Source organism: Sebastes fasciatus, chromosome 19 (genome assembly GCF_043250625.1).
Source record: "Sebastes fasciatus isolate fSebFas1 chromosome 19, fSebFas1.pri, whole genome shotgun sequence".
NCBI lineage: Eukaryota > Metazoa > Chordata > Actinopteri > Perciformes > Sebastidae > Sebastes > Sebastes fasciatus.
The window spans coordinates 23,249,086-23,275,800 of NC_133813.1; the positions used below are offsets into that span (position 1 = coordinate 23,249,086).

Below are 26,715 nucleotides of genomic sequence, written 5' to 3' on the forward strand. Positions count from 1 at the left end.
ATAGAACTTTGCGGTTTTGGTGCTTCCGTGTAGTTTGAGTTGGAGTCTGAGTCTGAACAGCATAGCCACATGCGAGTGCGCATATGCGAGCGTGCATGGGACACCGACCCGGGTGATTTATCAGTGTAAGAAGTTACAAACAGTCCTTTAATTATTAGTATTATTATTATTGTTATTATTATTATTATTATTATTATTAATACTAATTTTTATTTAATTGTTTTTCCTTTTTTTATTTATTTTATTTTTTCCTGCCAATCTACTGCTCCACACTCCAGTCCAGTAGGTTGCGGTAATGCATCTATAAGCTGGTTTGCCAATCGCCAATAAACACCAAAGAAAAAGAAAGAAGCGTCATTTTCGTGCGACTGCCTCTGCTTTGTTTGTTCCGCACACCTCAGCAGCAGCAGAGTCGCACACACCCACTTCTTTATTTCAGATACTTCTTTAAACCGTGAACAAAACATCTGGCTGAGTTGTCCTCAGCTGCAGCCCGCTGGGTCTGTCTACCATGGCCACGTCTAGTGATCTGAAGGTCTTCCTGGAGTCCTCCCTGAACGAGATCTTTAGAGCCACAGTGAGCGACATCATCGACTCAGTGGACCGGACCCTGTCCGAGTACCAGGGCACCATACACAGGATCGAGTCCGAGAACGAGGGCCTGAAGCGGCTGCTGCTAGCTCAGAAGAGCCCCGAGGCTGCTGCACAAGGTACAGGCTGTCTACTCTCGGTAAATAACGGAGGTTGTCTGTGTTTATCTCGACAGCAGGCAGTGTAGCTTCATGCCTTTTGTTCGAGCATCCTCTGCATTGTCAGCTAATTGTACCTGTGCGTTTAACGTTACCTAGGCAACAAATTAAAGGCTGCAATACGACAGGATGAGAGGAGACAAGTAAACAATGCAGGTGTTACACCGAAATGTGTCCGCAGAGAGCCAGCAACACATGAGGTCACCATTTCTGACGGCTGTCCTCAGAAAAATGTGACCCCCACTGTACCTATCTTTTAAGATAAGATAAGATGAACCTTTATTAATCCCCGGAGGGAAATTCAGGTGTCAAAGCAGCAACATCAGCAAACAGAGTGAAACACAGGAGAGGTAAAGGTATAGAAAAATTATAAAAACAATAATAGAGATATAAAAGATACAGAGTTCATGGGTGAACATAGTGTGTGCTGTCCGTCAATAAATAAATGTAATATGTACATATGTAATATGTACCTTTCTTTAAGAGTTTTGTGAATATATCTTTAAATTAAACATATTTAAATACATTTATGTTTTTAAACAATTGAGTTTTGTGTGTTTTCTGTCACATTTGCCTCTGAAGAAGAAGAAGAAGTAGAAGAATGGTACTTTATTGATCCCCAGAGGGGAAATTACATTTTTTCACACACAGGCCTGAAATACACACATGCACAAACAGGACCTATAGACATGCATTAATGGAGAGATGTCAGAGCGAGCTCCTGACAGGCGCCCCCGCAGTTGAGAGTTTGGTGCCTTGCTCAAGGATCACAGTGTAATACAGTACTAAATTACACTGTAATACAATACTGTCACACTACCTGCCCATACTAATGATGGCAGCACAACACAGGCAATTCTACAATACACAGTAAACTACTATCTGTGAACATGAAGATGTAAATAGGAATCACATTTTATTTTATTTACTGCATTATCTAGAACCGTGTGCACCAAATTGCGTAGAGTTTGAACCTTAATAACAGCTACTGCAATTAATATGTGTTTACCTACCCCTACCAGTGTGACTACAGTAAAAACATAAACACCACTGCCTTAGTATTATTACAACAGATATTATCTTGATAATGTTCCAGACTTTTTTTTTTACACATTGCAATAAATAATCTGTTTAGTTCAGCCTTAATAATACACATTTGTTTACAATGATAACTCAACAGGTTAAAGCTGCACTAATCTATGTCTCAATATTAAAATTGCATCAAGTGACTGTAATGTCAAAGGGGTCACTCGCTGTGACAAAGCGCTATGCAGCATTTTAGTGTCTTTCAGGTCATTGTTTTTGTTTTCTGGACGGCAACATTACTCCTTTTTTCCTGTTTTAATAGACAGCTATTTCAGCAAAAGGAAAGCTCTGATAAATCCGCTGTCCAACACCAAACAACAGACAGGCAAATTTACAAATTTTCATTGTTTTTTTATTAAATATTAATTTGTAGGGCTTTTATTGCCTTTATTGGAGCAGCTGGAGAGTGACAGAAAAGGGGGGAGAGATGGGGGATGACATGCAACAGGGCCGCAAGTTGGAATCGAACCCAGACCGCTGCCAAGGACTACATGGGGAGCAGAGCACACTCTATCGGTTGAGCTGGAGGTCGCCCCGACAGACAGGCAAAGTTAGCAGCCAGCTTGTGAACATAGTGGAGCATTTAGCAGATAATTCTTTCAGGAGGTAGAGACAAAAATAGCAATTTTGTCATTTGTCATGTAATCAATAACTCAGAAAATGAATTGATGCAGGTTTAAATTATAAGTCACTTAAGTTTGTTCAGGCTGTTTTGTTGCTTCCACCGTGTCATTCAGTTCTTTCCCTAGTTTATCGTTCTACTGACAGCTAATCAAACACTTTAGCTATAATGAATGACTCTATGTGACTTTTTTTTTTTTTTTTACAGATATTCATGAACAAGATGCCACTGAAAAGTTTTCAGAGTGGAACAATCGGCCCATTAACTCCACCCAGGGCCTGTTCACGATGTCCATACGCAGCAGTGACAAGAAGAGCTTCAGGAGGAAGCAAAAGGACAAGATGAGGGAGAGCGCATCCTCTTCCTCCTTTTTACTGCAACCTGATCACATGGTAGAAACACCATGTGTGAACACAGCAGAGGTAGGTGCATCCACCCAAAACATGATATCTGTAAAAACAGAGCCTGGCCTGGATGAAAGTGGTGCTATTGACCTCTCCCAGCCTTCGTCCCTCCTCAATCTGACAATGAGGCCGATAAAAAATGAAAGCGCGGAAGTTAGTTTCGACGATGCATATGCCACTCTGCCGCCATCTACAGGCCTCGAACAAGACCCCAGAGGCAGCGACGGTGAAGTTAAGGTCACCATTGTTTCTGACACTTACATGCAGGATGGACAGTTCATTAAGACGGAGGAAGAGGAGCAGAATGGGGTGTTGCAGTATGACAATGACGGTTTCACTAAGCCTGAGTTGAGCTATTACCCTGAGGCGGCTGCAAGCAGACAGGTTGTGGAGCCAGAAGTAGTGGCGAATGAAGAAAACGCTGCTGTTGCCGCAGATGCATTTGTGGAGGTTCCCAACAACTTTCTGCGCTGCCCCACCTGTCCCAAAACATTCAGTCGAGCAGCTTCGCTCAACATCCACATCAAGACGCACAGCGCCGAAAAGGCCCACAGCTGCAGCTACTGCGGCAAACGCTTCGGCCGGTCCGATCTCCTCAAGTCCCACAAGCGCACGCACACAGGAGAGAGACCCTACAGCTGCAACCTCTGCAGTAAAACGTACGCCCATCCCAGTCAGCTCCGGATACACAAACGCGTCCACACCGGAGAGAAGCCGTATTCCTGCTCGCACTGCGGGAAGCGCTTCAACGAGCACAACCAGCTCAAAGTCCACTTGCGGACTCACACCGGGGAGAGGCCTTACAGCTGCCAGGAGTGCGGCAAAACTTTCAGCAACGCGGGCAACCTGCGCATACACGAGAGGATCCACACCGGCGAGAAGCCGTACTGCTGCGCTCAGTGCGGGAAACGGTTCAACGGCTTGGGCGACCTCAAAACACACTACAGGATTCACACTGGTGAGAGGCCCTACAGCTGCGAGCTGTGTAAGAAGACCTTCAGCCAGGCGGGCCATCTCACCATACACATGCGGATGCACACGGGAGAAAGGCCGTACAGCTGCAACGAGTGCGGCAAGAAGTTCACGGTGGCCAGCAGCCTCAAACTGCACCAGAGGACTCACACCGGAGAGAAGGAGTACATCTGCTCGTTCTGCAGCAAGAGCTTCAGCAGGTCGGGTCACCTGAAGAGACACGAGCTGGTCCACACCAAAGAGAAGATCTATCTCTGCAGCCAGTGTGGGAAGACCTACACGGACCAGTCGTCCCTTAAGAAGCACCTGAAGATGCACGCGGCCAAGGAGCAGAAGGATCAGAGCGAGGGAAGGACTAGCGACGCCGAAACAAGCCGACCTTCAGCCTCGGAGACGCTTTCAGACACTGTTAAAAATCAGAACCAAATTCTTGGAGATGAGTAATGTAAAAGCTGAAAATGTGTGCTGTATGTGATTAAAATAATCTTAAATCAAGGCCAACTTACTAGCTTGTTCAGAAACGCATCTCACGGCCTACATCAGCAGAGTATTACCAGCCCGTTCTCATCCCAGGGCATCAAATACCAACGCTTTGTCAACGGCCATCGGCGTGCGTTACCGACGCACAGGGCACCCTTTAGCGCCGGTATGAGACGTTCATCAAAGTTGTGTAATAAGTTTCACTTTCATGTTATAATCGTCTGTTCCTTCGTGTCCCATGTTCACAATGTTCAGTTTAATTTTCGCTTTACAAACGTAGTAGTTTTAAGCTCAACCATTTAGTTTTTTCCCAAACCTAACTAAGTGGTTTTCTAACGTGACGCCAAGAGGCGTGACAAAGCGGCAGCATGTGACGAGTGAGATGAGAACGTGTTGGTAATACAGCTAAAAACTGTATTTTGTCTAATAAGCGTTAAATCTGTTACTCACACTGGAATTCCTGGATCGTATTTCACCGTCTCTCTGGTACCTTAAACAACATGACCAACGCAGCCCTACTGTGCTGTGTTAGTACAGGGTTGCTGTTGTGTGCTGTGGTTGAAAGCTCCGGGAAAAAAAAAGCTATAAAGTGGAGTGAGTTAATATTTTTGTCTAACTGCTGTTCCCCGAGGTCAAGAACAAACTCTCACCCTCCAAACTGTATGTGATGTTTGTGGTACAGTGCAATACACTGTTGTCTAATCTTTGCTGTGATTTAGTAGATCCAAATGTTTAGCAATACCTTCTGATTATTTAATTTGGATCGATAAACTCTTAATATTCCTCTCGTAGTCTTCTCTCTCACAACGTAGTGTAAAGAGACAGATGATGGGACTCTAAAAGATCAGTTGTTCTTTGAAACATGCTGTATGTTACCAAACTGTTGGTAATTTGAAATGCTTTAAAAGAAAAGTTATTGAATGCAATGTCTTGTCAGATTGGCAGGATGGTTTCAACCACCCTGCTCCAGGGTCCAGGTTTCTGCTCTGTGGTCGTGACCTTTGACCTCCTTGAAAATATAATTTTCCCACAGGGGGTCAGTAAATAATATAACAATATGATTGTTTTAGAATATTAAGATGCTTCTACACACATGTGTACACTTTGTAGTAGCCAGAGAGTTAGAACTGCACCAGTGACTAAAGGTGAAGATCATTAATATATTGCTGTATATAGCTTTAACTATACAGTCAGCAGTCTGATCCATTGAACTGACACGAATGTATTTGTGTAATCATGTTACTGACCATAATGTTCCTGCAAATGTTCAGTATTGATTGACCAGCTTTCAATAGTAAATGAATAATTGTTTTGTAAGCCACGCTGACGTCAAACAGCTTCTAGAGGATTTGTTCTAGGTTGTCCACTGTTCTACCAGGAAACACGTCTCGTACCATGATTCATGTCCTACTGACACACACACGTGAGTAAAATGTCATGTTTATGATGATAGGGCTACTGTTTGTTGTGGCAACTGGTTGATATACCTGCACAGCAATGTATATTAAAGTGCTGCTAGGGCTTTATTGTGACTTACAATAATTTGTGTGATTTGTGTCTAAATTAAAGAGAAAAGTTAACCAAAAGATTTTTTGTACGTCTGATTTATACTTTATAGGTATATTTTATTTGAAATGAAACACAGTGTGCGAGAAAAAAAGCTTTATATGTTCCCTAAAGTACAAATACATTCAAATACATTCTGTGAGGTCTTTATATATTTAGTGCAACCAGAAAAGCAAATACAACATAGTATATAGATGAGTGCCCGTGCATAATGCAGTGGTTCCCAGCGTTTGTTCGTAGAAGTATTTATAGCGTGTTTAACCACCTCACACACGTGCACAAAGGTGGTTTCTTGCTACATAGGACACTTTTCGGCTGTCAATTGTTTCAGCATTATTACTGCTCGTAGATACGGTTTGTTATTTTACTAGTAAGGTAGTGGGGCTTTGACAGATGACAATGCTATATGTGATTGTTAGTTCACTCTACAGCATTCTGAAACAGATGCAAGACTAGCTGACAGAGTGTGGAGTGACGATTCAATAGACAATGGAGATGAACAGAATTTCATATATGGTGCACAAAACATTGAAAAAATAATCTTTAACAATTTCCTGGTTTAATTATCCACAGAAGACACTGTCACTTGTTTTCATGGGGGACTATTTAGGGGGATTAATTTAATGGTTGACAACTAATCAATTAATTGTTGCAGCTCTATTTTTTAGAAATCTGCAAACCTAAACAAATGCTATTTTAATTTTTCCTCAGAACAGGCAACACTTTCATCTTTGGGGCCCTCCCTGGGAACCACTACACAATACATCTTTTTAATAATTAGCATTTCCAACATCGGAACAAACAAGAACATAATATATTCTCCTATATTTCACAACAACAGAACATTCATATATTTATATAAACAACCAACATGTATCTCTATGGGGTTTGTGTCGTGCTCCTCTTGCAGCAGTTGAGCTTTTCCTTGGACAGGTAGAGCATCGGTTGAATGCTGCTGCTGAAGTCCATCAAGCCGAATGCGACGTAGTGAATGTAGCAGCGAAACACGTCCGGAGAGAAGTAGTGCTGGAAGGGGAACAGAGCGACAGGCGGGAAGTAGTTGAACACTATGATGGCAAGGATGATGAGGACCATCTTGAAGGCTCTCTTCTTCACAGGATGCATCTCGTCTCTGCCGGGCCCAGACTGCCTCAGCGCCCAGAGGATCGCGATGTTGCAGAACACCATGAAGGCGAACGCCGCGAGGATCATCGCCGTGAAGACCTTCTCGAAGTTGACGATGTTGCCCACGCACTTAGCGGCGGCGTAGGCCAGGGTGATCAGCCAGGCTATGATTGCCAGGACCGCCCTGTGGTGACGGTCCTTGAGCTCGGTGAAGGTGATGGGGTGGACCACGGCCATGTAGCGGTCCAGGCAGATGCAGGAGAGGAAGAGAGGCGAGGAGTCTTTGATGCCGTAGAAAAAGCGCAGCACGTACCAGGTGCTGCTGGTGGTGAGGAAGACTATGTTGGCCAGCTCAAGGGGAGGGATGAGACAGAAGATTGCGTCTAAAATGGCCAGTTGAAAGATGAAGATATCTGAGGTGGAGGAGTCCCCCTTGTTCTTGCGGATGAGCCACAGCACCATGAGGTTGGCCGGAATGCCCAGGAACATGTTGATGAACTGCAGGCCAAGGTACCAAATGATAACAGCAGGCATGTCTTTGCAACGCTCGTACACCGTCCTCTCACTGTCGGTGTAGTTGAGGGGTATGTGGGAGACGAAGTGCATCGAGGAGTTGATGTAGAAAACCTCCATGACGGCTGGATCAGAGGACACCAGCCAGAGAAACAAAGACCTGTTAGATAAACACATGTCAGGTTCAGCTGTTAGAAACAATAGACATAGTATTAAAACACTGAGTTAGCTATGAGATAAAGGTCAATAAAGATAATCCAATGGTCCATTATCAAGCATGCAAATATGGTTGTGTATGGTATCTCTACTGGGGTTGTGTATGGTATCTCTACTAGAGTTGTGTATGGGCAAGAATCTGGCGATACGATACGTATCATGATAAATGGGTGACGATTAAATATATCGCTATATTTTGCGATACTGTAAGAAAGGCAATATATTTCAATTATTTTAATCTAATTTTAGGAAAACTTGCATAAATAACACCACCATATGCATAAAATCGGAGTAATCTTTCTGTGTAAACTATTAATTAAAAATTAATATTTGTAATATTTATTTACACTTCTAATCTGTACATTACTTCAATATGTGTAATGTGTTTTTGAAATGCTCTAAAGGAAGTGACACAGTTGCTAAACTTGGCTGTTCAACCTGAGTGAAATGAATTTGATGATTTTACGCATCTCTCAATGTACTTACACAGAATAGAATTAACAGCTAGTGACAAGGACAACAAAGCTGGACACATAATGGTGAGGAATAGGCAGGACTGTTATTTACAAGAGTTGTGAAAAAGTAGGTGTATATATAAATATTACATAAACACTAATGACAGACAATAAAATAAGAATAAAATAATAAAATAAATTACAACATCTATATACAAGTCAAGTGATCTGATAAAATACTGTACAAAAGCACCAGTCATTTAATATTATTACATACACTGATTCACTGCAGTTTTACAGTTGAAATTTGATTACCAGCACTAACTAACTTCTGTGTGAACTGTGTGACTTGTCGGTCTTATCAGGAATCACACTTTGTTTTTTACAAATGTACTTCCCCTAAATACCCTCTGTAAAATAAACTTCATCACTCATCGAGCAAAACATATTAATGACACTGTAGACCACAGTAAAACAATAAAATAATAAATGAAGTCTGAGGCATGCTCACTTAGAAAAAGTAATAAAGAAAAATGCATATTTTAGCAGCTAATGCACAGGGTCAAAAAGAAAAAACATTTAATACTGTGGTATCAAACTATATTTAAGTCTGCATCAAAAAGCTTTATTTTCCGTTGGAGCAAAAGTTGTAACATAAAGAAAAAAATAGCTTTCACTCATGTTGTACTTTTTTTCCCCGTAATAATTTATTGGAATTAACATCAAGTGTACAGATACATACAAATAAAGCACAAATGTGAATGATTGTCCCTCCATATTATGGTGTTTTTCCCACCCAATCCTCACCCATTGCCGATGCAAAAACGATAAAGAACAAAAAACAAAATGAACTTTAAAAAAAGTGGGGGAAAAAGACAGAAAAGAAAAGAAGATAAAAATAAATAAATTTAAATAATAATAAATAAAGTACACTCAGGTAGTACTTGGACTTGAAAAAACAAACTACCACACACAACGTGGACTCATGCAATTATAAAATGTAATTTCTTTTCCATGTAGTTTTGATTGTTAAGTGAAGCCTCTTACCTTTAGTCGTCTAATGAACTGATCTACCCTCAGCTATCTTTGTCTCTCTGTCACACTCTGACTCTACAGACTCCTCAAACCACTTCCTTTTCACACACTCATTCACAGCCGCACAATGACATGGCAGCATGTCGAATGTGGCTTTATGAATTGTTTGCATTTCTTCCTACATGTTTCCACCATGTCAACAGGCGGCTCATTCCATTATCTCTGTATCTAAGGGTGACATGTAAATGTGCAACCTGACTATAATGAAGGCCTTGTCTCCTACAGAACATACTATCTAAGTATGCAAAATATTGCCACTGTAAAAGACTCAAGACGTTTATGTAACAATGGCATTATTTGAATTTAGAGGTCAGGAGTTAAAATGACTCACCTGTTCAACAGGATACTGCAGCACCTTCCTAAAGTGACTGGTGTCCCCACTCTCCTCCACCTAATCCTTGTGTGACTCCGTCTGTCCCAGTGCCCCCACCTCAAAAGGAATAACGGAAAACATCTTTTGGAAAATGACCCAACACTGCAGGGATCCTGATCATCCAATCACAGCACTGAGACCAGGGAGTGGAAGCCGAGGACCTCCCTCTGGATGCCAAAATGTCTTGTTTGGCCCCAGTGTACATCCATCACACATTTCAAATTAAGAAATAAAATATAACAAGGATGAAGATGAATTACATGAAAGTGTGAAGGTGAATTTGTGGGGGAGAAAGCAGTGAAATATAAAAACAGGTTTGTGTGGAAGACGTGTTGTGGCAAGCCATCATCCATTCACTCCGATTGGCAATGATGCAACGAACCAATGGTGCCTGACGGAAAATCGGCAGTAAACAACTGATGCAACAGTCCAGAAAATCACTTCTGATTCAATTCAGTGTAACAATGTGTAATATGTTACGTGAGGCAGACATTGTTTTGAGGTGTGATGTCCGTCGGCGGGGTTGGGCTGCACCCAACCTGCAGAACAAGGACGCGTGTCTCTGCTGAGAACTACAGATCACCTCACACTTCGCGCTCACAGTACAGTATGTATTTAATCTGAGTCTTAGCTTGTTCAATGCATCTATAGAAAGTTCTGTTTTTGAGGCTTATTGAATGACCTCACAGGTGACCTTTGACCTTTTACTCCTATTTGATTAGACAGTAAAAAGCAGTGAAGAAGTATTCAGAACTTTTACTTAAGAGTAGCAATACCACAGTGCAGGAATACTCTGTTACACGTAAACGTCATGTATTCAACATTTTACCTAAGGTAAAAGTATTTAAATCAAAATATACTTAAGGTAACATAAGTGCAAGTACTCCTTTTACAGAATGGCCCATTTCAGAATAATGTATTGTGTTTTATTATTGGTTTATATATATATAGAAGTACAATTTTGAGGTACTTGTACTTTACTTGAGTATTTCCATTTTCTACTACTTTATACTTCCTCTCCAATACATCTCAGAGAGAAACATTGTACTTTTTACTGCACTACATTTATCTGACAGCTTTAGTTACTTACAGATTTACATTTTGTATTAATAATCTGAATCAACAAATAAATTATGATATATTTTTTGTAGATTAAGCTGCCCGGCAGTTAAGTATTTACAATTTGCCACACCAATACCAGCTGCAATATTAATGTGATGCATCAATAATTATAATCCAATAATGTGATATGTATTCTGCATAATAATAAGTACTTTTACTTTTGATACTTGAAGTATATTTTTGATTCTAATACTTTTGTACTTTTACTCAAGTAAGATTTGAATGCAGGACTTTTACTTGAGTATTTCTACACATTACTTAACTTAAGTAAAGGTTCTGAGTACTTCTTCCACAACTGGTAGCTTGTGAATTCCCCCCTGGGATCAATAAATTCTTATTGATATAATAATATCATAATTTACTTGTTCATTATATTTTCTATTGTTAATCTGAATCTGGAAAGTAACGTGCAACTCAAGTTATTATATTAATGGAGCCTAGAGGAGTAAAAAGTACAATATTTCCCTATGAACGGACTTGTAAAGTAGCAGAAAATGGCAATACTCAAGTAAAGTACCTCAAAATTGTACTTAAGTACAGTACTTCATTAAGATCACCAATCAATGTTAACATAGTCAGTATATTATACTATATAATCATGTTACAATAAAGGCCTCTTGACTATCTTCTTGTTCAGTGTACTGCAGGTTATGTTGTGTGTTGTGGTGTTACGGTGTGTTGTTCTGTGTGTGTGTTTCAGGCTGTTTGAACAGCTTGACGATCCGACTGATGAAACTGGACCCAGATCTGTTTACCTTTGAGTGTCTGTCTGTCTGTGAACTTGTTTGTACTGGTGTTAGCAGGTTCACAGGAGAAGACGTGTCTCCGTCCTTTAAGAGAGAAGATTCTCAAAGGTTTGTTAAATTTTGCATCAGAGCAGAAACACACACACACACACACACACACACACACACACACACACAGCAGCAAAAAGCTGCTTTTGTTCAAACAGGCCCATTTCAGAGATCATTGGAGCTTCCTGAACTTGTAATTTCACATCCCAGTTGAACATATTTGCAGATTAGAGTTATGCATTTATTATTATTTTTAAATCACAAATAGTAGCACAAAGATTGTTTGCACCGTTAGCTGCCACGTTGAGAGCTGTTGCGAGGCAATAGAAATGCTCCCAATCCCGTATTTAACACCTTTAAATTGTGATGTCACACAATTATCTTGTATGTACACATCTTAAAAGTCAGATTTAATGTATATGTGTATGTATGTGTAGGCCTTATACAGTATATGTATGAGGGCTTTAAATATGTCGAACTGCAAATCACATGTTAATCGCTGTAATGAAAAAGCTGGCAACCAACATGCATGCAGTAGACTTATAATGATACAGTATATAATAGAGGTTTATTTATGAAAAATCTTTAAAGCTGTAGGATAAATGTTTATATCATTCTTGGCAGCACCCGTCTATGATTCACTGCACCAACTGTGCAGGTTTCCAGTTGAACTCCTCATTAAAACGGAGCCGAGCTAATCACATCTGAGGGCGAAGTGGAAATGTGCTGCATGAATTACATCAGATCATTCTCCCTATCTAGGGACATTTCCTTAATTCATGACAGGAACTCATAACAGAACGAAGCAGAGCAGACCATCCTGGATATTCACGAAGTCTTTATTTATGGAAAGTTAAGTTTTTTCTTTCTTTTAAAACAGCTCTTGAATTGAAATCCAAAGGGAGACACTGTATGCTCGCGTGTGGCTACACTGTACAGACAAGACTCCAACACAAACTACACGAAAGCACCAAAACCACAAAGTTATATCTAGTGAAGCCCGTCTTGCAAAACAGTGTTGGCCGCGGTCTCCAGGGCCCACGTGCATGCGCGCACACTCCACACTGCGGAAGACTTCGTAGCTCTGAGAATATCTAGTAAATGTAGTTGACGTTTGTGCAGAAATAACTGCTGCAGCTCCTCCAGACCAACAGAGGTTTTCCATGTCTTGTGAAGTGACGTTATCGTCTCTGACCGGGTGCCGGTGTCTCCCTCCGGCCGCGGTCGGGAGGCTGAAGCAGGAAAAGCCAACACTAGGATCAGCATTGATTCATGGAGAGACCTTCGTCTGGTCAGCTAACATTACTGCCAAGCAGGTGAAATATAGTGATATTGTGGTTTTAGCTGACGTGTGTCGCCTCACTGTTTTGAGCGATTCTCGTTCATGTCTATTTAGAGCGAGCAAGCGCGAGCCCGACGCTGACTTTCGTTGACTTAACGGACACAGGTGTCGCTGTTAACAAGCATTTCTGATTCTTACAAACAGTCCCTTTAAATATAAGTGTGTGGCTATTGTATTGCAGCCTTGTAAAGATCACAAAAACAGTCAACAGTCAGCAATGTTTGGTCATATTTATTATTTTACATTTTATCTGAATTTCTCAATAGAAAGCAGAAGGAAAAGAGTTTCACTCACACATAATGTAGTTTGAGCAGCAAGAAAACATACAATCAAACAAGTGGGAAACAGACATCAACAATGTGTTATGTGCAGACAATCCCAGCAGTACCGTATTATAAAACTACTATGTTTTTTATTATTCTACCGCCACCCACTAAACTAAATATTTCTCTTGTAAACTTTGTGGATGGCTGAGTGTTTTTACAGTTTTAGTCTAAAGCCTTACGAGGACAAAACGTTTTTTTTTTCATCTGTGCTAATCTCCAGGTTTCAAACAGAAATCTCTTCAGAAGATAAATATTTTAGAGCTGAAAAATATGACCCCATGCAAAGAATCCACTGTAAAGACTTACACTGGATGTATAGCACTAGATAGCCAAAGTGATTTTCTTTTGTTTCTGACTCCGACATCAGAAAATCTCCCAACCACATTCACCGTCTGCCATGTTTGTCCTCCTCAGCTCTCTCCCTACGTGCAAACTTCCAAACTTCTCTCGTCCGTCTCCGTCTCTACAGCTCGTCGGCTGTCCCTCTCATCTCTTTTTTTCAAAACATCTCAAAAATTCATAAAAGATCTTAACATTAAACATGCTACCATAATATAAAAAAAACTGTTCTTTTCAGTAATTCCTGTCTCTTGGTGTTTTGAAATGAAACACTCTAAAACCCAGAAAGCCAATGTCAGGTAAACATATTATTCATTTACATTAAAAAGAAAGGAAGGAAATACTGAAAGACATCTTATTATCATTTAGATAAAACTAACAAAAATGTAATTGATAGGTAACTGCAAGCAGATGCAGCTGATTTGTTTTCATATTAAACTGTAAGAATATGGCATTTTATTCCAACAGAAACCATCCCCCCCACTAAGTTAAAGTTTTTTATGTTGCCTGTTGAGCAGCAGGAGTGAAGTCTTTTGGGAGTGGGCGTGGAGATTTTGTAGATGCTGTAATCCAGCAAGAAATGGAGTGATGGGATCTCTTGAGACCCGACTGGTTTCTTGATAGTGTTCCAGTCTTTTCAGTTGAGTGTTTATGCAGGAAACGTAAAAAGTTAGCAACTCTCGGGTCAAGTAATTTTCCTCGGCGCGTTCACATCTAGGTAGTGCATGGTTTGGTTTGGGGGTGGAGTGGTCACATGCTGCACTCGAGGGTGTTTTCATGGCTACAAAGGTGCATCACTGCTACAAGTGTGGGTAAACAACAGTCAGCTTACAGTCTTTTTAAAAGTTTGCTCCAGACCAGCGTCACGATGATGACTCCCAGCTGAAGCGTGGTGCTACGGTGTTGGGTTGGAGTGTAATTGTTTTCAGATGAAGGTGGAGTCCATGGTGCTGGTGTCCTGCGCGCTGCGGGCTCGAGCCTCGAAAAGCTGTTTTATCAAGGCAGACTTCTCCTGCTCCAGCTGGGCGATCCGCTCGCTCCTCTCCGTCACCTCCTTTTAAATGAAAAGAAGGGAAATAAATGAAGTGAAAACACAACAGCACTGAGTGGTAACTATTAGTGATTTCTGTCTGTTAATGTATGTAGACTGTGTCAAACCTGTGTGAGAAGTCGGTTCTGGTCCTTCAGTCTCTGGATGGCTTGTGGAGGAGCTGGACCCGGAGGCTGGGGGTTAGCTGCTGTCTGACCAGCGCTGGAAGGAAATGACTGCTGGGAAACAAGAAGGAACCCATGTTAAAGGGAAAGTGTCATAATTAGGGCTGTCAAATCAATTAAAATATTTAATCGCGATTAATGGCAAGATTGTCCATAGTTAATCACGATTAATTGCAAATTAATCGCACATTTTGTATCTGTTCAAAATGTACCTTAAAGAGAGATTCATCAAGTATTTAATACTCTTATCAACATGGGAGTAAATATGCTTGCTTTATGCAAATGTATGTATATATTTATTATTGGAAATCAATGTATAGATACAAAATGTGTGATTAACTATGGACAATCATGCGATTAATTGCAATTAAATATTTTAATCGATTGACAGCACTAATTGCGAGATATTGAGAAATACTTGACAATCACATAAACATGCAAAAGTGAATAGGGCAGGCAACACTCACCATCCCAGAGCAGGAAATAAGGTCATTAAGGCAGCGGTTGACTTCTTGTAATTTGGGTATTAGAACATTCATGCGACTCTGGTTGGCTTCTGTGAAGAAATCCTGAGAGGAAACAACATAAAAAGACAATTAGTATGAAACTCAAGAAAGCAGTGACAGGTCTGAAAAATGTCATGACAAGGAGGGATGATGACATCAAACCGAGGACAAGCTTTGGTAAAAGGAGGTTGATTTAAAATAGTAAAGAAGGAGGATACTCTGAGGAAGACCTCGGTCAATATATTCTTCTGCAACTGCCAGTTCATACTAGAGGCAAAACCATGACAGATTACTCAGGCTACTGTGGGAAGAAAAATGCTTGCCTCTTCTTTTACCACAAGGTACTCTACCCTGTTTGACTGCTGGACATGAATTAAAAAAAAGCAGAAGAAATAAGGCCTTTATTTTTCATTCTGTAGGACAGACACTAAAATCTGATACCTAGTGTTTATGTTTATTAATCTCTTCCAACTGATTTATAGTTAATTTTTTATGTTATAAACGTTTGTTAATGTTTTATTTGGAAATATAAAAAGACCAAGTTCAAAAAATATAAATCTTTATTATATATGTGCGGGAAATATCTTCTCATGATGAGATATTTTATATTTTTGTCCATTTATCCACATCAATAAAAAAAAAAAGAATAATCCCAAAACAGGTTGCATTTCCAATACATTTAAGTTAAGTTTTGGACTAGGGCAGCATCTAACGCTTACTTTCATTGTTGATTAATCTGTTGATTATTTTCTCTTTTAATCGATTAGTTGTTTGGTTTATAAAATGTTATAAAATGGTGAAAAATATCAATCAATGTTTCCATAAACCCCAAGATGACGTCCTCAGATGTCATGTTTTGTCCAACTCAAAGACTTACTGTAATAGAGGAGTAAAGTAACCAGAAAATATTCACATTTAAGAAAATGTGAAACAGAAATTTTACTTTATTTCCCCCCCAAACAACGTACTCACACCGATTAATTTGATTATTATCAAAAAGACGATTAGTTTAATAGTTGACAACTAATCAATTCATCGATTAATCACTGCAGCTCTATCTTAGACCAGTGTTTGAACTGACCGTGCAGTGGGAGTTCTGGCCGACCTGCCGCTGTCTCTCTGTGACATTGTGGATTTGGCCCTGGTACCAGTCGCGGGCCCGCTCCACCACCTCCAGGCCTGCCAGCAGGGAGTCCTTCTCCTGCTCCAGCTCTTTCATTTGCTTCAACTGTGAGAGTTGAAAGTTAAAAAAGGAGGGTGTGTTGTTGGGGAGTGAAGAGGAGGGGGGACAGGAGAGGGGTGGAAGAGAAAAATACGATTAAGAACAGACAAAAACAAACCTGAAGTCACTTTCTTTGCAGATCTGACGTAGAGACAGAAAACATTTAATTTTCATATTTCCATCATTAAGAGAGCTTTCAGATCGATGCCAAAATTAAATGTAATTATTGATTTTTGGCTGCCAGCATGGTAGACAAACTCCCATCTTTTCACAAGGGGCATCTGCAGCTTTTGTGCTGGCGGAGACAATGGCGCCGTACCAATTGTGCCGGACTCTCTCCCGTCCTGAACAATGTTTAGAGGAGCAATCAGCCCGGCGTCATGGCAACCGTGCAGCAACCTAAGAATGGGGTAAACAGCACTTCAACTATGGCCACCCCAGTGTGTGAAAGAGAAAGAGAGAGATGTGTGTGTGTGTGTGTGTGTGTGTGTGTGTGTGTGTGTGTGTGTGTGTGTGTGTGTGTGTATGTGTGTGTGTGTGTACTCCAGCAAGGCTGCATTGAGTTGTGCTGACCAGGCTGTCCATGCGGCACGCTGCCACAGTCCAGGCCTCATTGCTGGCATTCAGCCACCTGTGTGTGTCATCTTTCTATCCAGCCATCCCTCCATCCCTGCGTCCCCCTGTGTAGCTCAGTACATTCCTCTGATCATCGCTCATCGGTGCCGTTTAAAACACACGCCCACGCTTGCTCGTATGCAGGGAGACACATGTTGCGAAAGTAAACTAAAACAGGACAAGGGCTTCAAGAGTCTACAATCAAATCCTGTTTAACATATTTGTGCTCTTTCCCAACAAGCCTGAAGCGAGAGCGCACATAGAGGAAGAGAGGAGGGGGGTCGGAGGGTCCGTGTCTAGAATGAAGCATGATCCAGTGTCAGGCTGCATGAATGTGCAATAGGAAAACCCGCTGTTTAAATAAAAGAGGGAAAGAAAAAATACACACAGAGAGAGGGAGCAGAGCAGCAAAAGGCTGAAAAGGTTATGGAAAAGTCTGTGCATGTATGTTTGTGTGCCGGCTGAATGAGCAGGCATGAATACACACAGCAACGCACAATAACATGACACCCGTTGCACGAGCTGCTGAGCTAAAAACACAAAGACGGACATGACGGCCTTTCAAACTGCATCTACAAAGCAACATGAAACAGTGTGAAGCTCTAAAATACAACAGCAGATCAGAGGCAATACACAAGTCCAAAAGTCCCTGAAACAATGATGGTTTAGGGCTGAAACTAACAACCGTTTACATGCATTCATCTGTCCACTATGTTTAGATTAATTGTTAATAACAATTAATCAATAGAGAGAAAAGCAGCAAATCACACATGAATCTGTCAATCAACTGATCAACTTCTTTCAGCACTATCCAAAACCTGAAGCTCTACAATACCACAACAAGACCCAACGTCCATGAAAGAGGAAAATATTTCATGATTGATCTGTCAGTCACTTTTTTGATTAATTAGTTAATTAATCGTTAAATTCATGAAATGTTAGAAAAACACAGAAAAATGTCCATCAACTTCTTGCTTGTTTTGGCAAACAGTTCATAAGTCAAAGATATGGAGAGCTGCAACAATTAATCAATTAGTTGTCAACTATTAAATTAATCAACAACTATTTTGATAATTGATTAATAAGTAATTTTTTAAGAATAAAAAGGTACAAATTCTCTGATTCCAGCTTCTTAAATGTGAATATTTTCTGGTTTCTTAACTCCTCTATGACGATAATCTTTGAGTTGTGGACAAAACAAGACATTTGAGGACGTCTTCTTGGGCTTTGGGAGACACTGATCGCCATTTTTCACCATTTTCTGACATTTTATAGACCAAACAACTAACTGCCTAATCGAGAAAATAATCGACAGATTAATCAACAATGAAAATAATCGTTAGTTACAGCCGTAAAGATATTCAACTTAAAATGATATAACAGAAAAAGTAGTAAATCCTCACATTAGAGCACATAATTGGCATTTTAGCTTCATAAACTACTTGAAACATTGTTGTTGATCAAATTCTGGCAATCTACTAAAAAAATGACTCGACTAATCCTGTCAGCACTAGTTCAAACCCTAAAGCTCGACAATACTACAGCAGGTTAGAGCCCCAAAGACCCTAAAACTAGCCAAAATAAATAGTTTATCCTGTCCAACATACACTTAATTCCCCCAATTATATTTGTCTCAACTGTCACAATTAAATAGCAAAACAACCTGATGCACGTCTTCAAATCCTGACTCATTACATAACCATCTCCAAGACAACTTTGATTTCCTCTACAACCGTTTCTCCCTGTCCTTCTCCGTCTCTCCCTCTACTCACCCAGAGGAAAAAGTGCAGGGCCTTGCTGCTGTAGAGGCTACTGCTGAGGGGGATGAAGACGGTAGTGTAGGCGGTAGTGTAGGCAGCCAGCACAGCCGTCCAGGCTGGGTCGGGCCGGCCGAGCGAGTCCTCTACTTCTACCAGGCCCCTGGGCCCGACCCGGCTCACTACCATCAGGGCAGCAGCGGGCCAAGTCGGCCTGGGTGGGAGGGCCGGAGGGAAGGGGGAGGAGGAGGAGGAGCAGGAGGAGGAGAGGGGCAGGGAGGGAGGGAGAAGGAGGGGAGCCGGTCAGTCAGCCTCTCCAGACACAGAGGCCAAAGGGGGGAAAAGAGACGGAAGACGGCAACACAAAACAGGGAGAGAAAGAGGGAGAGGAGGCGAGCTAGAGAGAGCGAGGAATGGTTTAGGCAGGGGGAGAGACGGAGAGTGAAGGGAGAGCTCTGACTGGAGGGTGGGAGGGGCAGAGTGAGGGAGGCAGCAGGCAGCAGGCAGCAGGCAGCAGGCAGCAGGCAGCAGGCAGCGAGAGGGGAGGGGAGGGGAATGTGGGGGCCAATAGAGAGTGAAATGCCTTGACTAGAAAACCTTGTCCTGGAATTTATCATGCTTCTACTGTTTACTTTTCCATGTAAATAATATATTTTCTGACAAATATGTTAAAAGCCTCAATATCTATTATATCCAATCACACTGCTGTCTCTCTTTGACTACTGATCCTCTACTTTTTTTTACCCAACTCAACACTAGAGTGATGATAGTATACCAAAGAAAAATAATTTAAAACGTGTCATGTGTCACACTTTCCACCCACTGGGGAATGTTCAGCTGATCACTCTGAAAAATCTCCCCTGTAACATCTTCCTTTGTTACTTACTACATCTTCATTCAGTGGTTGTCACATTTGATCAGTTTTAGGAACTGGTGCAAAGTTACTGGACACATGTCTTTATTAGGGCTGCAATCGATATGCCAGTCTAAGAAATGAGAAATCACAATTTCACAGAATCAAGGGTGACATTCAAATTGTGAGTTTTGTTCGACCAACAGTCCAATAGCCAAAGATATCCAATTTACCATTGTATAAGTCAAAGAAAAGCAGCAAATCCTTACATTTGAGAGGCTGGAAGCAGCCATTTCAACTATTAATCAATTACAATCACTCTGTTGGCAAAAACATAAGACCAACCATCACCTCCCTCATTTGACTGAAGACTGAGTTCATTCTAATACAGTGGAAAGAAATTATGATCTATAGCATAGTAATAGATCCCACTAATTAGGGCCAACCCGAATGCTTCGAAGCTTCGACCGTTGCCACGTTGATCGACATCCAAATCAGTATTCGAATGCTTTGTTTGTTGTTTTGTTTATATACAAGTATGCAATAATAAAGTATAAATCCCCAAATATCCCATGAAATAAGGAATAAGGACTAAAATGAAAAAAATAAGGAAATGAATGAAAAAATGATTAATATTGTGGGATTATTATCTAATAATTATTATTAGTTATTCTTAGATGGATAATGTTGTTTGTTGTGTGTAGAGGTGCGTGTGTATACAGCCTTCTGCGATGCGCTGCGCCGCAAAGCTTCGAATACCTTCAAATATTTCTCTCCGAAGCTTCAATGGCAAAAAAAATGGTATTCGGGACAGCCCCACCGCTAACTGTTGCCATACTTGAAATGTGTTTGTTCTGTAATGTAAACCAAAAGTGAAAAGACGTGTTTCCATCTGCAGTACAGTCTTTTGTATTAAAATCAGCCCCACATCGCTCTGAGTTTGGTTTCTTATCATCAATGTATGAGCTTCACCGAGTTTCTCCAACAGACGCATGATGTTTACATAACTAACTAGTGATGTGCAGGTTTATTAAGTTTGCAGGTTTTCAAATGAAGTGATGTTTTATAAGAAGCAGGTTTGAAATAGTTGGTGCAGCAGCTGTCTAGTAACAAACATCAGGGTCCTTTGCAGGTAAATTCATAGAAACTGGGTGGATCCACAGCAGACTCGTGCGTCACTAATGTCGACGCTTAACCTGGTATGCTGTTTAACCAGTTATTAATGATAAACTGTACAGTATGTATGTACAGCAATGACATTCGGAGATGATTCTAACTGAAACAGGAGGAAGACGATGAAACCAGGCAAGGCCCCTTTATAAAAAAACAACCTTTAAGACACTTTGTAAAGACTGTTTGTGTGTGCGTAGGCTTGTGTGTGTACCAACCATTCCATAATCCACCCCGTTGGATATGGTATGCCGCCTCTGGTCTTCCCGACTCCGCCCATGTCGCCTGGAGCCGCCAGTGAATCCTGTTGCTGATTCGCTCTGAGATCTTGGTAAACCTGATTTCACAACACCTAGACGAATGTGAAACACACAGATTTAATCAATTTCAACACTGTAGTCGGGTGTGCACTCTGTAATTACTGCAGTTTTACTGGTTGCCTGCTGAACATAACTGTAATAATACACGTTGTACAATCTTTTGTGAAAACCTTTGAAAAATGTGACTCACTCTAATCATTTAGGCAGTTAAGAATGTACAACTTTACTAGTTAAGACATGTCAAGACATGTCAAGACATTTAGTTTTAAAGACAGTTTTAAGACAGTTTAAAATCTTAAAATAAGCGTATTGTATTGGATTCTTGGTAATTTTTCAGTCATGCATTAAATTTCACATAGCAAAATACCTCAACATGTGTAGACAGACAGTAATGAAGAAGACCAAGAAAACTACAGACAAAACATTCATTTGGCCCGATAATGTATTTGAGTTGCCAGTGTACACCACAGGAGGGAGCTGCACTCTGCAAATGTGTCTTTAGACACTGAACTCAATCATGGTCCCTTGTCTGATTACTTTACCGAGGATGAGTTCAATGGAGTAGACAGAAATATGTGAAATATCTGAGCTTAAACACATCTCAACAACACAGGACATCCTCCTTGAATTAAGAAACCTAAAGCCTTTGACTATCAGTGAATAGTAAATACCACTTTCTGATTTTTTTGTCAGGGTTTCCCAAAAGGTTAGGATATTTGCTTTGTTGTGATCAAGAGAAAATCACAGCGTCAGACTTCTAGCAAACCCCATCTGCCAGGAAAGATCATATAAAGCTCCAAAGCAGCTACTAAATAGACCTCATGTTGAGTTTGTTTTGTCAGCTGCTGTTTCCAAGCTCAAGAACGAACTTTGAAACTCAACTCCGTTGTTCCGAAGATAACATAGAAAAAGATTTCTCTGCCCCTTCAACTCTCATTCAATCTCTGCCCCTTTGTGTGTTGAGTTTGTACGTTTTTCCGTGTGTTTTTTGAGAGTTTCCTCAGATCACATCACAGCTCCAAATTGTGAGTCAACTTGGCAAAGCATTTCTGTGCTATTTTTTTCTGTGGTATTTCCCACATATCAAAGGAGGTATTATATCATCACGCTGCTTTACCAAAACCATGAGAAAGTGAAGGAGAGTGCAGGACTTTGTGGTGATGTCCAGGGTGTTGGGGAGGATTTCACCACTGCCGTGATTCAGTGAGCCCTGGCCGGTCTGCTGTAATCTGGCCTAATCCAACAGGGTTTGGCTGCATGTGAGAGTTTACCGCACCGGGCACTGCTGGTCTGCTGGCGAACAACGAAAGAGTCGGCGGACATAATATTACACACATATGTGATATTTGAATACACCAATATGCTACCAGTCTCCGCTCCTATAGGAAAGATTTCCACAAGATTTTAGAAACTGGCTGCAGGGATTTGCTCCCATTCAGCCACAAGAGCAACTGATGTTGGGCGATTCTTCCCAAAGGTGTTGGATGGGGGGCAGGCTCAAGTTTTACCACACCATGGATCCAGCTTTGTGCACAAGGACACGGTCATTGTATATTTTAGCATTACAAAGGATCCTATGCATGTTTTTACACGTATTAACGTTTTTTTATTTCCAATGTGTGAACAGGTTGTAACCTAACCTAAAAAAATGAGACCTACCGCGACTTTCTGGGTTTCTTCCATCAGCCTGTAGCTTTTAATGTGAAGAATGCAGGACGTTTTTTTCTGGGAAAATCCAACGGATGTGACGTCATGAACGCTTGCAAGTGCCTTTACTCTCTTCAGCTCTGCTTCAGGGCTAACAGTGTGCAGCGATAGCTAACGTTTGGTTAGAAATGGAGTCTGCTAACGCCAACAAATGACCAGCCCCCACCACAGCTCAGATTCCAACACAAACTCCACGGAAGCACTAAAAAACAAAGTTATATCTAGTGAAGCCCGTCTTATAAAACAGGAATGTGACCGACGTCGGGCGAAAACTAGGATCAACATCGACTGGTCCTTCGATACGTGGAGGGACCTTCGTTTGGTAAACTAACATTACTGCCAAGCATGTGAAACATATAGTGATATTGTGGTTTTAGCTGGCTAATGTTGCTAAACGTTAATCAACATGATGCCTGTCAATCACGTTCAGTCTCGTCCGATGCTCGCTCGGGTCTACGTAGTGCAAGCACAAGCGTAGGCAACAGGACGCTGGCTGTCTTGGACTTAACGACCACAGGTGTCACTGTTAACAAGCAATTTCTGATTCTTCCATAGAGTCCCTTTAAGATAAGAAAAACAAAAGTACACAACAGTATGTGAACTTTTGGCCATATGGTGTATCTGTCTATCTATCTATCTATCTATCTATCTATCTGAACAAAACCACTGTTCTAGTGTAATGCAAGTGGTGTAAGCGGTGAAAGCCCCAAGGGCTCGACAGAGAGAGTGTGCGAGAGTGTCACTCTTATAGCTCCAGACAGGCCTGGCTATACAGAGATCAGGCAAACTCGGACAGACCCTGGTTGAGTGTGTGTGTGTGTGTGTGTGTGTGTGTGTGTGTGTGTGTGTGTGAAATAACTCTCGTATGATTGTGCTAGAAAGAACAAAAGTGAGTTTGTATGAGAGCGAGAGCCTGTATGTATGAACAAGATAATGAGCAGGCCAACTGGGAAGTTCTCAGCAGCAGCTCCTCCAACCTACATCTGGCTCAGCAGGGAGAAACTGAACAAATGAACATGGATACAACTGACCATCACCCGCTCCCTAATCAGAGGGGCCATGGCAGGGATGACCGTGCTCTCGCCACAAGGCAAACCCTCAAGATAGATAAATTTCTTCAGGGAATTTCTAACACGACCTTTGACCTGACCTGGGGTTAACAACGGCAATTATTCAACTAGTCACCCCTCGTTGCAGCAGAGGCCATTAAACAGGGCCTGTTTAAGCTGTGACATAATACCGATACTTGAGAAGTATGTTGTCAAAACCCAACAATAACTGTTGTTGACCCCAATGAGATTCAGGAAAGACTAACCATTTTTACCTTGGTAGGGCTCCCGCTGGATGACAAATACTGACATGCAAATGCAAGCAGACATTGTGCACTTGTGTGAACCACACGGATCACTGCATCCAATTTAATTATAAAATGAGATCGAAGCCGGCAGGACTGCAGTGGACATTATCAACTCCGTTACGCACGCAATCAAATGGCTTTTGCTCATGTGAATTCAGTCTCAAGTGTATTCTGTTCTGGTGGGTATTCATGCATGAAGTACTTCTTTCTAACTCACCCTCAGGCACATTTTTTGGTGTCAAGATAAGAGTTTGTCTTTGTCTTTTATAAGTCTGCAGCAAGTTGAAACTGACTTAAAAACATGAATAGAGGTTGAATTATACATTATTACGGTGAGATGGGAGTGAAATGCAGAAGCAACATGCAGCATGCAGCATGAATCTTTTGGTAGTGCAGATGTGTTTTCTTTTTTTATATCATTGTAAATTGAATATATTTGACTTTTGGACAGTTGGTCAGACAAAACAAGCACTTTATACACCTCATCTTGGGCTTTTGTGATACATTTTTCCCTATTTCCTAATATTTTACGAGCTAAACATTAATATAAAAGAATAACCAACAGATAAAAAACTATCACTGCATCCTTTAAGAGAGCAACCAAATTTAGTTTAATTCAGCGACAAACCTGTACTCATGTTTAGTTTTTACATGTGTGTTAAATGTGTGCTTTATTGTATTTTTTTCCCCCTGTACTCATTCCTGCTTTAATCTCTTATTCTCACAAAAAGCCCTTCTAGGGACAGGTGTTGCAAATTAGCATCCTATCTATAAGCACTATGATGCTGGCATCAGATAGCTGTTTTTAAGTTGTCTATGTACATTGTATTGGTCCCTATTAAATAAACCATGAATGAATGAATTACAAATGGATTAAAAGGGGGTGGAAGTAGTGGGATGCAGCAACATTTTGCTTGATATGTTTATCAATTTGTATTTATGAGTGTGTGTTGATGTTATCTGCACTTTGACAGACAGGGGTTTAACTTTTTATTGACATGACCCCTCTATGAACTCTGTGAACTGTCCCCAAACCCCTCACACACGCACAGACATCATCATTATTACAGGCTTACTTTCCTGGTACTTACTTGGTCTCTGGAGCTGTGGTGACTCCAGAGCGAGCGACTCAATGGACCTGACCTGGCTCTGCTGAAGCTGTGTGGGTTTGGTTATGGCATGGCCCGGCTCGGCCCGGTAACACCCGACACTCTGCTCCAAGCTCCGCCCGGACCTCTCGAAGCCCGCGCTGAACCGCACCGCTCCACACGCTGGATACCCGGGCCCCTCCTCCGGCCCTCTGACCCCCCGGCTCTGCAGCGAGGACGCCCGGTTCCGGTGCGGCTGATGCGTGTTGGTCCCGTTGCTCGGCCCCAGCGGACGGACCTTGTTCTCAACCCGAGTACCGACGCTGCATGTGGACAGCGGGGCTGGTTGTGGGTGCACCGCCGCCTGCTGGGCCTTGAAGTGTGCGCTGTGCTCCGGGTTGAGCATGGAGTACCGCAGCCCCGCCACGAACCGCTCAAAGGTGAGGCAGCCATGCGGCGGAGTGACCCTCCGGAGGCAGCCCAGCACGCCGCCCGGCAGCTCCCGGGTGTCCGCCCCCTGCCAGCGGCTCTCGATCTCCGATATATGCACGTAGCCTCGGCCACCATCATCCAGGATGTCAAACAGGGTCCTCAGGCTGAGCAGGAAGGCTTTAGGCAGCCCATCTGTTGAATACTCCGCCTCTTTTGGCTGCATTTTAACACTTTTAAAGCTCTCCGCTTTGCCCTGAAACACTTCTTTTCTTGGTCGGCCGTAAATCACCGACGTTCCGTTCAACTTGTGCTCGGTCGCTATTAAAGCCATTATCTTTAACACACCAAAACTAGTTTATAACTTTATATAAACACACAGCCGAGCATACAGAGTAATAACACGCTTACTGAGCGGCTAAGTACATATCTTAATAAAGATATTATGCATAAATATGTCCTATATTCTCCCGTTTTGCCGGTGTACCGTCCCGTCGCCGCTCCGCCGCTGTGTGGTCCACACTTTCCATTCCCAGCGAGGACCGCCCTTCAAACGAGCGGACCGGGTCTCAGCCATTGGCCGAGGAGTGAACGAGCTGGGCGCTGATTGGTTCAGGCTGGAGGTAGGCTCCAGTTTGAGTTGTGCTTTTGTTATTACTAATGCTGCAGAGACGTTATTCATAAAGCCTTAGCATGGATATGATCCCCCCCTCCACTCCTCCACTGCACATAATCACAAAGAGCTGGATAAGCTATCACCTTACAGCCCCCCACACACACACACACACAGACATAATAATGGGGAACAGAGTCCCTTTGTTTCACATAGACCTAAATAACATTCATTTCAAAATGTATTTCTTACATGTAGAATACAAAAAAATAAAAATGATTTAG

At 41.6% G+C, this 26,715-nt stretch overlaps 3 protein-coding genes across 4 annotated transcripts; 1 reads left to right on the plus strand and 2 right to left on the minus strand.

Moving 5' to 3' along the window:
- The first annotated feature begins 361 nt into the window (after nucleotides 1–361).
- LOC141757269 (uncharacterized) lies at nucleotides 362–5,899 on the plus strand. The gene is made up of 2 exons (XM_074617648.1): nucleotides 362–710; nucleotides 2,665–5,899. Exons 1-2 carry the CDS (start codon nucleotides 512–514, stop codon nucleotides 4,275–4,277), a joined length of 1,812 nt encoding a protein of 603 aa, XP_074473749.1. The 5' UTR covers nucleotides 362–511; the 3' UTR covers nucleotides 4,278–5,899.
- Nucleotides 5,900–6,619: 720 nt separating this feature from the next.
- On the minus strand, nucleotides 6,620–7,778 carry hcar2 (hydroxycarboxylic acid receptor 2-). The gene has a single exon (XM_074617649.1). It carries the CDS (start codon nucleotides 7,692–7,694, stop codon nucleotides 6,759–6,761), a length of 936 nt encoding a protein of 311 aa, XP_074473750.1. The 5' UTR covers nucleotides 7,695–7,778; the 3' UTR covers nucleotides 6,620–6,758.
- A 5,356-nt stretch (nucleotides 7,779–13,134) lies between these two features.
- sapcd2 (suppressor APC domain containing 2) lies at nucleotides 13,135–26,349 on the minus strand. 2 transcript variants are annotated; one of them, XM_074618568.1, is made up of 6 exons: nucleotides 25,393–26,349; nucleotides 21,136–21,269; nucleotides 16,382–16,528; nucleotides 15,262–15,363; nucleotides 14,738–14,845; nucleotides 13,135–14,633 (listed from the first exon to the last, which is right to left on the minus strand). In XM_074618568.1, the coding sequence occupies exons 1-6, from the start codon at nucleotides 26,150–26,152 to the stop codon at nucleotides 14,505–14,507; spliced, it is 1,380 nt and encodes a 459-aa protein (XP_074474669.1). In that variant the 5' UTR covers nucleotides 26,153–26,349; the 3' UTR covers nucleotides 13,135–14,504. The 2 variants fall into 2 exon arrangements, with proteins under 2 accessions (XP_074474669.1, XP_074474668.1); XM_074618567.1 differs by having other exon boundaries at nucleotides 14,738–14,848; nucleotides 25,393–26,348.
- Nucleotides 26,350–26,715: the final 366 nt, after the last annotated feature.